This window comes from Cylas formicarius, unplaced genomic scaffold, assembly GCF_029955315.1.
Source record: "Cylas formicarius isolate icCylForm1 unplaced genomic scaffold, icCylForm1.1 PGA_scaffold_3__17_contigs__length_32017465, whole genome shotgun sequence".
NCBI classification, from domain to species: Eukaryota; Metazoa; Arthropoda; class Insecta; order Coleoptera; family Brentidae; genus Cylas; species Cylas formicarius.
The window spans coordinates 25988846-26002002 of NW_026844326.1; the positions used below are offsets into that span (position 1 = coordinate 25988846).

Below are 13157 nucleotides of genomic sequence, written 5' to 3' on the forward strand. Positions count from 1 at the left end.
TGCGAAACGAGCAGTGCACAGAATAGGATTTTAACCAGTCACGCACGCTAGGTGTATTTGTTAATTAGTCAATGTTCTTTATCGCCGTTATCACCGTCGTTATCTGGTTGTGTGCAGCCTCTGAGCGCCCGCCGTTAGTTGTTTCGAGTACGTCGCACACAAATTAATCGGGTTTTAATTAATGCCGACTAGTCGAATTTTGTCATTTAACGAGCATATAATATCGTGACAGAGACTGTGGTGGATGTTGAGCATCGCGCGTCCGCTTTAGATTCAAAGGTGAGCCGCGGGATAACGAGGGCGGGCCTTTGCGTAAGCAAACGACAAAAACAACCATCGAATGAGGATGGATTTTGTTTCGGAACTTTGGCTACGCCGAGGCTTTTTCGGTTGATTAAGTCGTAGTTGAAATTGAACCGGTTAAGTCTCGTAAAGAACGTACGCCCCAGACGTATTATATTGGAAAAGTTTGGCCGCAGTGAGATTAAAGCGAGGGCAAGCCCGTTTTAAACTTTTAATTTTTTCGCTTCTTTGAGAATAACTAAACGAACGTTCAGGCAAGAATTATGTTGTTAGATAGTTTTGCTTACTCGAGGTCATTCGGATCGGAATCATGCTATTACGTGGCTTCCGAGATGATTCACTTTTGGTACAGTATATTTCCGGTAAGTTTAAAGTGACGTCACTCGGACTGTAAGTACAAAGGGTCGTTCTTAGATCGACAACACATCATATCCGTTTGCAACTTTCTCAGGTCTGCCCTCGCGGAAACGGAAAAATGTGTCGAACAACACTGCAAGCGTGCCATTGCATAAACAACACCAGCAACATTTCTATAAACGTTCGTATCAATAACGTCACTTTGAACCTATCGTAATAATACTAATATTACTTTTATCTTAATCCTACTCAATCCTATGTATGTAATAATAATAATAATAATAATAATAATAATAATAATAATAATAATAATGATAATATATTTAATTTAATAATAATAAAATTATTATTATTTAAATTATTAGATTATTAGAATTAAAAGAAGTATCATGTTCTATCTAACCTGAGGGGGGAAAAAAGAAGTACATAAATGTTCATTTTACGAGGTTAGCGCCAAAATTTCCTGGCCCCACATAGGTTGCAGCTCCAGTATTGCGATAATTTTTTTTTTAAATATATATCTTAGTAGGATGCGAAAAAAAAATTGAAGTCTTGCGTCAAATAGTTTTTTATTGACAGCATTTTAAACAAGACGTGTCCGAAAAAATGTCGCAAATAATGCAAATTGAGTATAGAGCAGTCATAAAGTTTTTGACAAAAGGGTTAGCACCTAAAATTATTAAAGAAGAGCTGGATGATGTAAACGGCCAAAGTTCTCCTTCGTATCCTGTAGTGAAAGAATGGGCAAAAGATTTTCGAGTGGGGCAGGAGTCCCTTGAAGATGATTCAAGAAGTAGTCGACCAGTGGAGGTCATAACGGAAGATATTGTTGCTATTGTGGAAGAGGTGGTATTGAGTGATCGACGTTTAAAAGTCAAGGAAATCTCAGAAATTACTAAGCTTTCTGATACAAGTGTTCGTCGAATCCTGCATAATCATTAATGCATAAGGTTAGTGCAAGATGAGTTCCTAAAAACCTTTCGGCTATTCAAAAACAGTGTCGAGTGTGCGCGGTCTTTTTTGGAATTCTGTGGATCGGAACCAAAGCCTGTGATAGAAACTATTGTACCGGGAGATGAAACTATGGTTCTCTATTATGACCCTCTATCGAAAAAGGAATCAATAAAGTGGCGTCGTAAGGGTGAAGCACCTCCAAGAAAATTCAGAGTATGCTAGTCAACAAAAAACGTGATGGTCACGATCTTTTGGGATTGTGAAGGAATTCTTTTGATAGATTTTAAAGAAACTAATGATACTGTCAATGGTAAATATTACGCAACATAATTACATAAATTGCGAGACTGCATACGTGTAAAACGTCAAGGAAAACTGACCAGAGGCGTGCGTCTTTTGCATGATAATGCACCTGTCCTCCCTATAGCCCAGATATTACCCCCAGCGACTATTATTTGTTTGGATATTTAAAAAAGGACTTACGCGGACCGCGGTTTAACGACGAAGTTGAGTTAAAAGAGGCTGTTTTAGCTCATTTTGCATTTAGCTCATTTGATTATATTAAAAAATAATAAAAAATTGTTACTCTACTTTGTTCCTTTCATATTCAGGCCGGGAAATTTTGGCGCTGCCCTCGTATAAACCGTCAATTATATCAAACAAAAATATAGTACAGTGCTCAAGAGAGAATCAAAGAAAACAATACATCAATTTATTTAGCACACAGTTACCTAAAAATTTTAGTTTTAAAACGTATGAAGCTGAAAGGAGTGTTTAAAAATCTCAGTTAAATCGTTCATTAAGATTGTGTACGTCACAGCGATAGCTCATTTTGTTAAAGAGAGTAGATGTTCTACCTTAATATTTTTGCATGCAGAATTGAAATATTTTCTTTATTTAGCCAAATACCTCTTTGGCGTGTGTTATTAATTCTGTCGAGCTTTCGAATCCCGAAAATAAACTTCAGACACGAGTTTTGGAGCTTTTGAATTCGGCATTTATCAAAATAATTTAATTTTTCATGAAAATAATTATTATTAATTATTTATTTATTTTTCAAATTTTTCAAACACTCACTTAAATCCGTAAGAAGCGAAATATGGAATTAAAAATTTCATTTATTACAACTAGACGGCTGAGTGATGTAATAGACGGTATGCTTTTCACAACAATATACCGTTTTTACAACCCTTTATAGTTTTGACTTCGGAATGAGTTTAAGACCCGCCTGTTCTAAAGCGGAAGCTTTCAGCACGTGTATCCCAAGCCAGGGCCGTATTTAAAATGTTAGCCGACCGTGCCGTGCGGATTGTTGTATTTTAAGAGTAGGCAAATTCTTTTTGGTTAAACTATTACATTAATTCAATTAGGCACTAATTGAGGTAGCTCGATTTCAAGTTGAATTTGCCAATTACACACTAGAAAACTTAAACTGATTTCCAATTTAAGGGTTTAATATTACGACGATTGCGATTATTTTGATACAAAATAACTCTTTTTTTAATAAATATTATAACATTGTTTTATTGCTAAATTTACTCCTTCATTTATATTTATAATAAGCATTTTAAAGTATAAGACTAATAATAATCGAAGAATCTCACCCATGAAAGTCTACATAAATCCGTCAGCTTTCAGTATTCGCATGCACGAAGTACCGCGGTTCTGGAACCTAAATTGTGGAATTGCGAAGTTATGCTCTTAGACCATAAAAATTTACCAAAATTAAATAACGGATTATATCGTAAAAATGGTACATCGTTCGGCGGACTCTACTATGGTATATAAATATTGGCATTTTTACAGAACTTTTATAAAGTGTGTCTGACGTAAGGAGGATATTGCATTTAATTAGATAACAGTTGCAAAATTTGAACGTTACTGGCGTGTTGATAGAAAAAATCAAAATATTCCATCAGTTCCAAAGATACTGCAAAAAACGGAAATTTGACAATTTCATTTTTATTTTTTTCTGGTGTTATTTAAAGAGACGCAAAAATATATGATTTTCTTGTTACCACTTTTTGAGGTCTACCAAATTCAAAATTTTAAGTAAGTATTTTAAGTATTATCATCAAATATATTTTTTCATGGTCCGTGAAAAAAATTACACCATGTATTAAATACCATTTTTTTATTACTGATACAACGATGTACAACACAATACGTTTCTACATTGGTAGATCACGTCACATATTACTTTTTGAAACAAACTACTTAAAAAAAACTAGCTACAAAAAAAGTTAAATTATAAAAAATGTTCAAACAAGTGACCAAACATAGCACTTTGTAACTCTCACTCTCAAAAAAATCTAATGGAGTGAGGTCCGGCGAACGCGGGGTCACGAAACTGCCGTACTGTACCAATCCATTTTTCCGTGGTGTTGAAACCAAATTTCTAACTTTTCCAAGCGGTAAGTTGTTCTAAGCCTCTTCAAAGTCATGCTCAAGCAGGTTGCGATAACGCTTAGCATGAGTATTTCGCCTGTTCTAAATTCCATTATTTGTTACCATACTTTCGTGCATTCAATTAATCTTGGGGGGAAAGTTTTAATCTTACTAATACTTCCTAGTATACCCTTCGCAAAATGTTCTTCGCTTTTCCTCATCACCAGGTCTGAGCGCTTGACGAGTCCTAAATTTGGGTGAAATGCTTCTTTTCTCAAAATGAAATAAGCAGTAGATTTCACGATTCCACTTATATGTTCTATTTTCACAACAGATATTTTCGAATTTTCAGTTACAGCTAACAATATACATTATTTACTTTTTCTTCATTGCATTGTTTGTTTCTGTTTAATTTGATGAAATGTTGATCGAGATGAAAAAGTACGTTTCATCTGGTATAACAAAAAAATCTAACAGCAAAAAGACGCAACAGCAACGTTAAAAAACGGCATGTACCAATACGTCATTAAAATTGTTTTGACCATGCTATCATGTCAACACCTACACTACACCAAAATATTGAAAAAAATTTAAAACCCCTTTTAAACAATGTGGAATCATATTGCGTAGTATATCGTATATGCAACGACCATATCAAAACCTAAAGTTAATGTCGAATGTTATGACGGGACATCGGAATTTAAACCACAAAACACACATTTATATGAGAGGGTTTATACTGCGAGTTTATTTGCGCAATAATTATTTATGTTCGATATGTTTGATGGCTGCAAAAAGATTTGTGTTTCCTTTAGCTTTACAATGGGCTAATGCATCATTGTCATTTTCCGGACTTTAGAATAACCACAAGCGGTTATAAACTAGCGTTAAGAAAATACGGCGACCAAAAATGCAAATAATAAAGAAAGTTTTTTTAAAAAAAAATCTAATATCAATAATACAATAATATATTTAGTACAGGTGTACCTGTAATATATTTTCTTCTCAAGAAATACTATACTATTGCTAAAAACAAAAATTAGAAGTTATACCAAAACCTGTCCCCGCCAATATCCCCATAATAGGCATCCTTATCTTGGACAAACTATGTATAATGTTAATATGAAGAAAAATATTTAAAAAATTACGGGGAAACGTCCTGTACAAGATGTCATTTTTGATATAATTCAATTTACACTTGTTAATTTAAACTATGAATATGAAAATATTTGTCTTGAAAATGACTTTTTCAAATCTCACAATACTCACACACCTAATAATTCACACCTTATTAGCGAAACTTTTCGAGTTATGTAATATTTCGTATTTTCTATTCAAAATTTTTGGATAATCTGTGTCTGCCAATTTTTGATAAGTGATTGCTAATATTTTAAAAGAAAATTGGTTGGTTACTCTAACTGCGTAAGAAATATTACTTCAAATTGCGTTAGCGTTAATACCCAATACCCAACCTGTCTATACAGGACATTTGTTTTTAAAAATGAACTTTTGCAGATTTGACACAGAGGAAATGGGCGGGGTCTCGTCAAAATCGCCGCTCGAAAGGCGCAACACAGTCGCTAGACGTTCCCAAAGACGCACCATCCACAACATGAAGCCCAAAATCGACAACGTCTACAAGGACATCAAGAAATTCAAGGGCGCCGCTCGAGACGCCAACTACATAGCGCTGCACAACGAAATTGAGTACCTGAAGAACGAACTGACGCGCAGAGGTCAAGACTTGCAGCCTCAAGTGAGAAATCTCTACGAAAACGTCTACAAGAGGATCTGCGAGGCGCAAGAAGCGCTCGAGCAGAAACTCCAGGAGAACACCGAGAAGATCGAGAAGAAGCAGAAAGGCAAAGAAGAGAACGCTCACCTGGAGACGGTTCCGGAGGAAAATAGCTCGGAAATTCAGCAGGACCAACCGGACGCCGCTGAGGCGGAAGAAGAACGCCTGGAAAACAGCCAGGAAAAGAGGAAAACCGTCGAACTTAAATTCGTCAAGGTCGTTCCGGACGAAGGTGTGTTCTATATTACGAGGGTCGCCAAAGTAAGATCGTCGTTCAGCGTTCAATCATAATCGACTTAATTTTCTCTCGCAGATGTCCCTAACGCGCCCAAACCAGCCAACGTGCGAAGTCCAGAGGAAAAAAGAAAGTCCATATTGAAAGTAGGGGTGCCGGTAATGCCGGGAGCGATGTTGAAAGAACTTACCGCTCACACGAACAGGATCACGAAGTTTTACGATGATACCGTCGCCGCAGAACTGACCCCGCAACAAATCATGATCAAAATCAACGAGATCGTCGAAGACCTGCAGCAAATCGAGTTGGAGATCAGCCAGTTCGTCGGTAAAAAGCACGGCAAGCAGTACAACAAGATCAGGAACGCGCTCAACAAGTACTTGGTCGAGGTGAATCGGTTGGAGTCGACCGACGAGTACGCCTCCGAGCAGCAGAAGATTTGCAGGAACTACGTGAGCAGCTGCATGAGTTTCCTCGAGGAGAGAGCGACGGATTCCGGTTTCATAGAAGGCGACGACGACGTGTTTTCGAGCAACAACAACTTGACCGCGAACGTCAAGGACCTGTCGGCGGTAGAGGCGAATTTTAAATTGCAGAGTTTGCTGAAGAATACCCAAGTCTAGCTCGGCTCGGCGTCTGTTACCTTGTAGAGAATAAAATAGCGTTTTTTTTTATTTGTCTATTTAGCATGTTTGATTTAATAACTGAGGGAGTTTCTCTGCCACGTCCAATTCCAAATCAACCACCAGCCATCAGCAGTTGCCGAACACAATCGCGAAACCGGACATAAAATTGTATTCGATAAAACTAAAATAGAAATCTATAAGCAACTAACAATCTTAACCGCGAGTGAGATCTTTACCTGTCACCAATACTGGAATCAGTCACCCGAAACTGTGTTTATGCTCCTCATTTAGCTCCGCCCTCCTCAAACAATATATAAGCAGGTACAGAGTAAAATGCGTGATAGTTTCAGTCAAGCTCTGAAGAAACCAGCAGGATGATTGGCGAAACGTTTGACTAAACAAAAACTTACACAGAAATGGGCGAAATCCAGATATGGATAACATTAGTATTCTTTTTTTATGTCGACAGCGATGCACAATAACAGAAAAAAAATTACTTCTTCTCACACTTATTAAAGTAATGTAGTTTGCTCATGTTTGTTAAAGATAGAATTTTTTATTAAACTTTACCTTTCGAAAAAATATCTGAAAGCATAAAATTTAAATCTACTTGTAGTCGGGGCTTTGAAGTTATTAGGAAAACTATTATACAATTATACAATCTTTCTGTACATATATTGAGGGCTTTTGTAGTTTAGAACTTTGTGATAAAAACAGGCTTTAGTCTCTACTAGTTTATGTGATATTCTCTCTCGGCGTCTAATACCGTATATTGGTCGCAAACATGAATTCTGCACTTTTTGTATTCTTTGTTTTTGCAAAGCTGTTAAACAGTTTCCATATAAAATATCACTGTGATTGAACAATATCACATGATTGAGACGTGACTCTCAATTCTTAAGTCAGAATCAAAGAAGACTCCCAGGTTTTTTACGTTATTCTTCATAGGTAGAGTAGTGTCCCCAATGTTGATTGTAACTTGAGCCTCCAAACCGTCCAGATCATGTTTTCTGTCAAAAAGCATAATACAACATTTCTTAGGATTTAAAAATAGTGAGTGATTCAGTGAAAAAGATTGTAATTTATTTAGATCTCGGCACATGACTTGACAGCCCGGGCGAACGCTTGACCTATACCAGGAAAAGTATACTTGTGTATGCGTGTATAAGTACTATTATTTGGTATCCCAAAATAACACCCCAGAAATTGACGTTCTGGGACTATTGATCTTTACAATGTTAACCCAGTTAGGATTATCTCCAGCCCAGTATGTACAATTTTGGGATGATAGTATCCCATTGGTATAGAACATAATCTTCTTTGACCTCTGGGCCAATAACAATAACGATAATAATTGGATACGAACACAAAAAGGCTATTGCAGAGAATCTAAAGGTTGCAAGGACCAATTATTACTGCCAAAGTATATCCTGGAAGAATGTAAACAAAGGAAACGCAATCTGGATTTTGAAAAGCTTGGAGTGTATCGGAGTGCCTCCCATATTAGTAGCAACATGCAGGATCATGATGAAGAGCTGGAACACAAACGTTTACTTAAACACCTCCCTTGAAACCATAATGGTACCTAGCATACGTATATATACGTATATATATATATATATAGGGCATATTTCAAGGAGATTCCTTATCACCGCTCTTATACCACTTTCCAATGAGCTTAACGAACTGAAAGCGGGTTTTGTTATGGAGGGCATAAAATAGATCCCCTATTATATATGGACGATCTGAGTGGTCATTGGGAAAAACGAAGCAGAGCTAGAGGATAACCTCAAGATTTAGCGACAACCCGCTCTTCAATTCAGTTTGGGAATTATTGACTTTAGATTAGAGGAAATACGAACTCTAGATAGAGGAACCAGAAAACTTCTTAATATGTACGGAATGCAACACCCAAGAGCCGACATACACAGATTATATGTATCGAGGAAGCAAGGGGGCCGAGATCTGTTGCAAATAGGCTATACTCGACTTATAAGAATATCTAATCAGAAGAACAATAGACAAATATCTACTATGAGTATGTGGCGAAGAACTGCCTAAGATAAAATCGATAACTAAACTAACTGCAGAAAGCCTAATAGTCGGGGTACAAGATCAAGCCATTAATACTCGATATTACTCAAGAAATATTCTAAAGAAGGCTGTAGACTCAAAGTGTCGATTATGCAATATCTACGATGAAACAGTGAATCTGGCTGTCCTATACTACCGAAAAATGAGTATATAAAGAAACATAATAATATGGCTAAACTGTTGCACTTCAAAATATGCCAAAATTTTGATATCAACACCATCAGAAATTGGTATGATCACAGAGCCGAGCAGGGCACAAGCAAGGAAGATGTTACAATACTGTGGAATCAACAAACTCAAACAGATAGGCAAATAACAGCAAACAAACCGGATATTGTTATTAAAGATAGACGTAACAACTTATATATGATGCTTGACGTATCAATATTACTTAACATTACGTAGAAAAATTACTTAAATACAGACTAGCCATCGAAATACGCAGAATGTGGAATATTAAAACCCAAATTGTCCCCATCGTAATTGGCGCAACTGGAACACTCACAAACAATTTTGAAAGACACCTTTACACAATCGACGGAAAACATAACATCATACAGCTTCAGTGAACTGCAATAACGGGAAGTGCCCACATTTTAAGAAAAGAAATATCTACTCCGTTACTAAGTTAATATAATAATAATAATAACAACAATAATAATATAAACGTCTTTGTTGAATTAAGTAAATATACATTTAATAAAAAATTTAAAAAAAATGTTTTGGCTACGAAAGATCAGACAGTGGACAGGGCTACACGATGTCATTAATACACACCGCAAGGAATAGAGAATCAATAGATAATGTTATTGCAAACATTCATTAGTGGATACGCACTGGAAGAAGAAGAAGATATTTAGACATAAAGGCCCAATTCACCATTGCAGGACTGTTCTTACACCTAACGTATATATTCTCATCATTTTCTTTTAATGTATCTAAGAACTTTGGTTTATTGGGTTTTATTTTGTGACTGATGAAACAGCTTCTGATTTAATTTTAACTAATATGCAGATGAAATGATGAATACCAGTCCTCGGGATGTGGGTGTATTTGCCGAGGTTGGCAATTGTGATGGATTTTAATAACACTGCCAGTTTCATTGAAAAGAACATTTATGGCGGCTGCTTTTCCATGCATAATGGGAGCACGTTGCGGATGTTTCTTGTTAAACTTTACAGCAACTTCTCTGCTACTACGTGCAACATCACCAAACAATGCGATTATTTAGATTTAAATAGAACTCAATGCAATACAGATTTTCCGGTTAATTTGTTAATTTTAAGAACAGACATAAGAATCTTTTCTCCAACTTTATGGACATTAATTATAGTAGTTTTTTTTAATAGATCGAAAAGAACATTTATTCAAAATGAAATTTACAGGGCGAAGCATTGTTTGCAGTAGAATCTGATGAAACATTTTTAAAATGTTTGGTGAAATGTCACTACTGGAATCTGTAGACTTTATCGAATTTTCTGGTAGAATCATTGACATTAATGAATCCACAGCTGTCAAATTATTGCTTTTCGCGGCACAATAGTTCATCGAATAAAATTTTGTCATAAAATTGTATGTGTGGTTGAAATATAAGTTTTTTTAATATTTTTTTTCGATATATCAAACGCGAAGCAAAATATCGAACATTGACCATGCGTCGTTTGTTGATGAATCGAACTTACCGCAAGTTAGATTCATCAACAACCGACGCAGAAGAAATCCAGAAGCTTTGTAAATAGTAATTCAATGGAGTATTTCAAAAAATATGAACCACAATGTGAACCATGAGTGTGCAAAACTTTAAATATATATTTATTTAGATAGCCAAAATATAGCATCTTCATCTAAATGTGACAAATTGTAAAAATGTATGTCTTGAAATTTTGCATTTTACAGAAGTTCTTCTGAAGAAAGGATTCTCGAACACATTTTTATTAATCAGACACCCAGCAAAATTAGTGAGTTTTTCTGCGCTGTAAGTGGAGGAGGATAGTATTCACTACAGTATTTTGGCCTCCACAGGCCTATTGTGCTTCCTCCGGCTTTACACCAATCCTAGTAACTCCACGTATGGATATGATTCGCTAAGCATGCCGCTCATGTCATGGGTACTACTCAAATCCAGTGTGAATTGGTACTTATTAAGTATCTAATGACCTTTAAGAATACCTATTTAGATACGTAGTTGCTTTTTCCTGGATAGCATAATAGCTAGCCAACAGTTTTCTTTTTCATCCTAGCTCTTCTCATCTCCTCTTCTCTCCTCTCTACAGAAGACCTATAAAGTTGACTCCGGTAGCTCTCTCGGACATGTCCTTTAATTGACCTAATCCTAGTTCTCTAGTAGTAGTCTATGGAGTCCCAGAACCGCTGTTCTGCTATCTGTACGCAGCTATATTATATCAGCTAAGTTCATCTGTGTCAGCGGGGCATCTTGCACATAACACCATAATGTTGAGTTTGAGGGAGTTGGAGTCCAATTCGCATCTCGATCATCTTTTACTCTTCTAACCATCCTAGTAGGCGTTAACTACACTTGCTTCGTTGACGCCTATATGCCCTCTGGCGTTTGTTATGTAGAACCCTGATGAAATACCTTTACTAATATGAAAATATTTTGTATATTCCCGACTTCGATCAGATTTATTCGTTTGCTTGACGAGATTTTAACCGAATCCAGACCGAGAATTTTGGTGCATTTGTTGATGAATGAAACTTTCCTTATTAATCATTAATTAGTACTCTTCATTACTGCAGCATCATAGTTCTATTGTACTAAGTTCGACGGTTTAGGGTGTTATGGGTCATTTAGAAAATCACAATGGCTTTTACTGCCCCTTCAGTGCGGCAAATAGAAAATGTTATTGGTTCCGTTACCATGGATCATGTCGTGAACTCAAGAAGGTCCTTCCATCGAAGAAGAAAAAACAACTCTTTTTTGTCGTAACCTATTTTTTTCTTACTGTCTATAAATAACCATAGTTAAAATATCTGGTATATTCATAATGAGGTCCTGTCCGATGCCAGTGACAATAGATAGTATAATAATACGAGAAAGCGGGGAAAACCGTTGTAATGGCGGCCATCAATTAATAGATGTCCAAGTGGCAGTTAAGAGTTAAACATTTTAACCATTTTGAAGAATACGGTCTGCTAAGTCGCTAATTTGACTCCGTTTCTCGATTCGAACGTTAATTTTTGAGAGTGACGCGTCCAATTTAACCCCATGCGGGCAAGAAAATTAAGCGGCGATGGATCCGGCGCGCGCGGAGGCCGTTCCTAGAAACGAAAATGCCCGTCGCAGTCATAACAATACGCAAGCCGATAACTACGTTCGTTTACTCGAATTGGTTCAAATAACGAGTTTGCTTTACGGTCAATTTCAATTGAGTCAACCGAAGATTGATATTGGTATCAGAGGTCGCGGGTCTAATTGCACGTATACGAGGTCTCGTCAAAAAATAACCCAACCGAAGGAGAAAGTTTGATTTGATTGTTTCGCAATTTGCATACGCCATGTCCGCTCGGGCGCTGAATTAAATGTTCTTCAAGTGGAGAACTCGGGTAACTCTTAATTCAATATAGGCCAGCTTTTTCCACCGGAAACAAGGCACAGATTAAATTACGCGGACGAAGTTGAGGTAATAGCGGTCACGGTTGCGGCAAGTTTTTAATATTTTTTTAATTAAAATGTATTTGTAATTGAATTTTTTAAAATTTTAAGTTTCCTGCTTTTTCAATTTTGTTTCAATAAAAATAGTATCTTGACCCTTAGTGATTGGCCCAGTTAAAAGAAATCTGTATGTAAACTTAAAAGATGAATAAAAACTCTTCTTCATGTTTCAATACAAAAGTGTATTACCTATTGTAAACATGTCAACTTTAATGATTGTTGGCTGAATGTTGGCACATCATTTTGTAGAATCAGAAAAGGAAAATAAAGGCGTTAACAATTTTTCTGAAACCAAAATTTTCTATCACGGAATTAAACCAGAAAAAACTTTTATTAAGTTGTTATTATGAAATTAAATGTGACTTGGCAGCACTGGATAATATTAGATTTCGCTTCAATGCAACAGCGTTGGCGCAGCATACAGCGTTGTAACCTGCTCATGCGCAGTTTGGTTGTATTGGTCGTCGTGCTACTGGGTTTGCGGCTGTTTTCTTCCTTGTTGCGTATTTTTAATGTTCTAGGACGCATAAATATGCGGAAAATATGGTGTGAACATACCAAAATAACTTTTGTTAAATCTGTGGTAGTTATATGCTTGTAAACCAAAGGCAAACTATAACTTCTTTGGTGAAAAATGTGTACCACGCTTAGTTTGCGTTGAACCATTCAGAAACTGGCAAAAAGATAGGAAGAAATGTTTAATATTTGGTGTTCCGATGGTATGGCGAGAGC

At 36.4% G+C, this 13157-nt stretch overlaps 2 protein-coding genes across 2 annotated transcripts in view; one reads left to right on the forward strand and one right to left on the reverse strand.

Moving 5' to 3' along the window:
* Positions 1 to 13157, reverse strand: part of LOC132700093 (uncharacterized) — a 168563-nt gene that overhangs the window by 17384 nt on the left and 138022 nt on the right. The window lies entirely within an intron of this gene.
* On the forward strand, positions 104 to 6690 carry LOC132699646 (uncharacterized). Its single transcript, XM_060666482.1, has 3 exons — positions 104 to 279; positions 5518 to 6029; positions 6111 to 6690. The coding sequence occupies exons 2-3, from the start codon at positions 5534 to 5536 to the stop codon at positions 6653 to 6655; spliced, it is 1041 nt and encodes a 346-aa protein (XP_060522465.1). The 5' UTR covers positions 104 to 279; positions 5518 to 5533; the 3' UTR covers positions 6656 to 6690.

Coding starts and splice junctions, on each gene's coding strand:
- LOC132699646 (XM_060666482.1), top strand. CDS start 5,534: ATGGGCGGGGTCTCGTCAAAATCGCCGCTCGAAAGGCGCAACACAGTC. Junction 6,030..6,110: donor CAAGGTCGTTCCGGACGAAG/GTGTGTTCTATA, acceptor TTTCTCTCGCAG/ATGTCCCTAACGCGCCCAAA.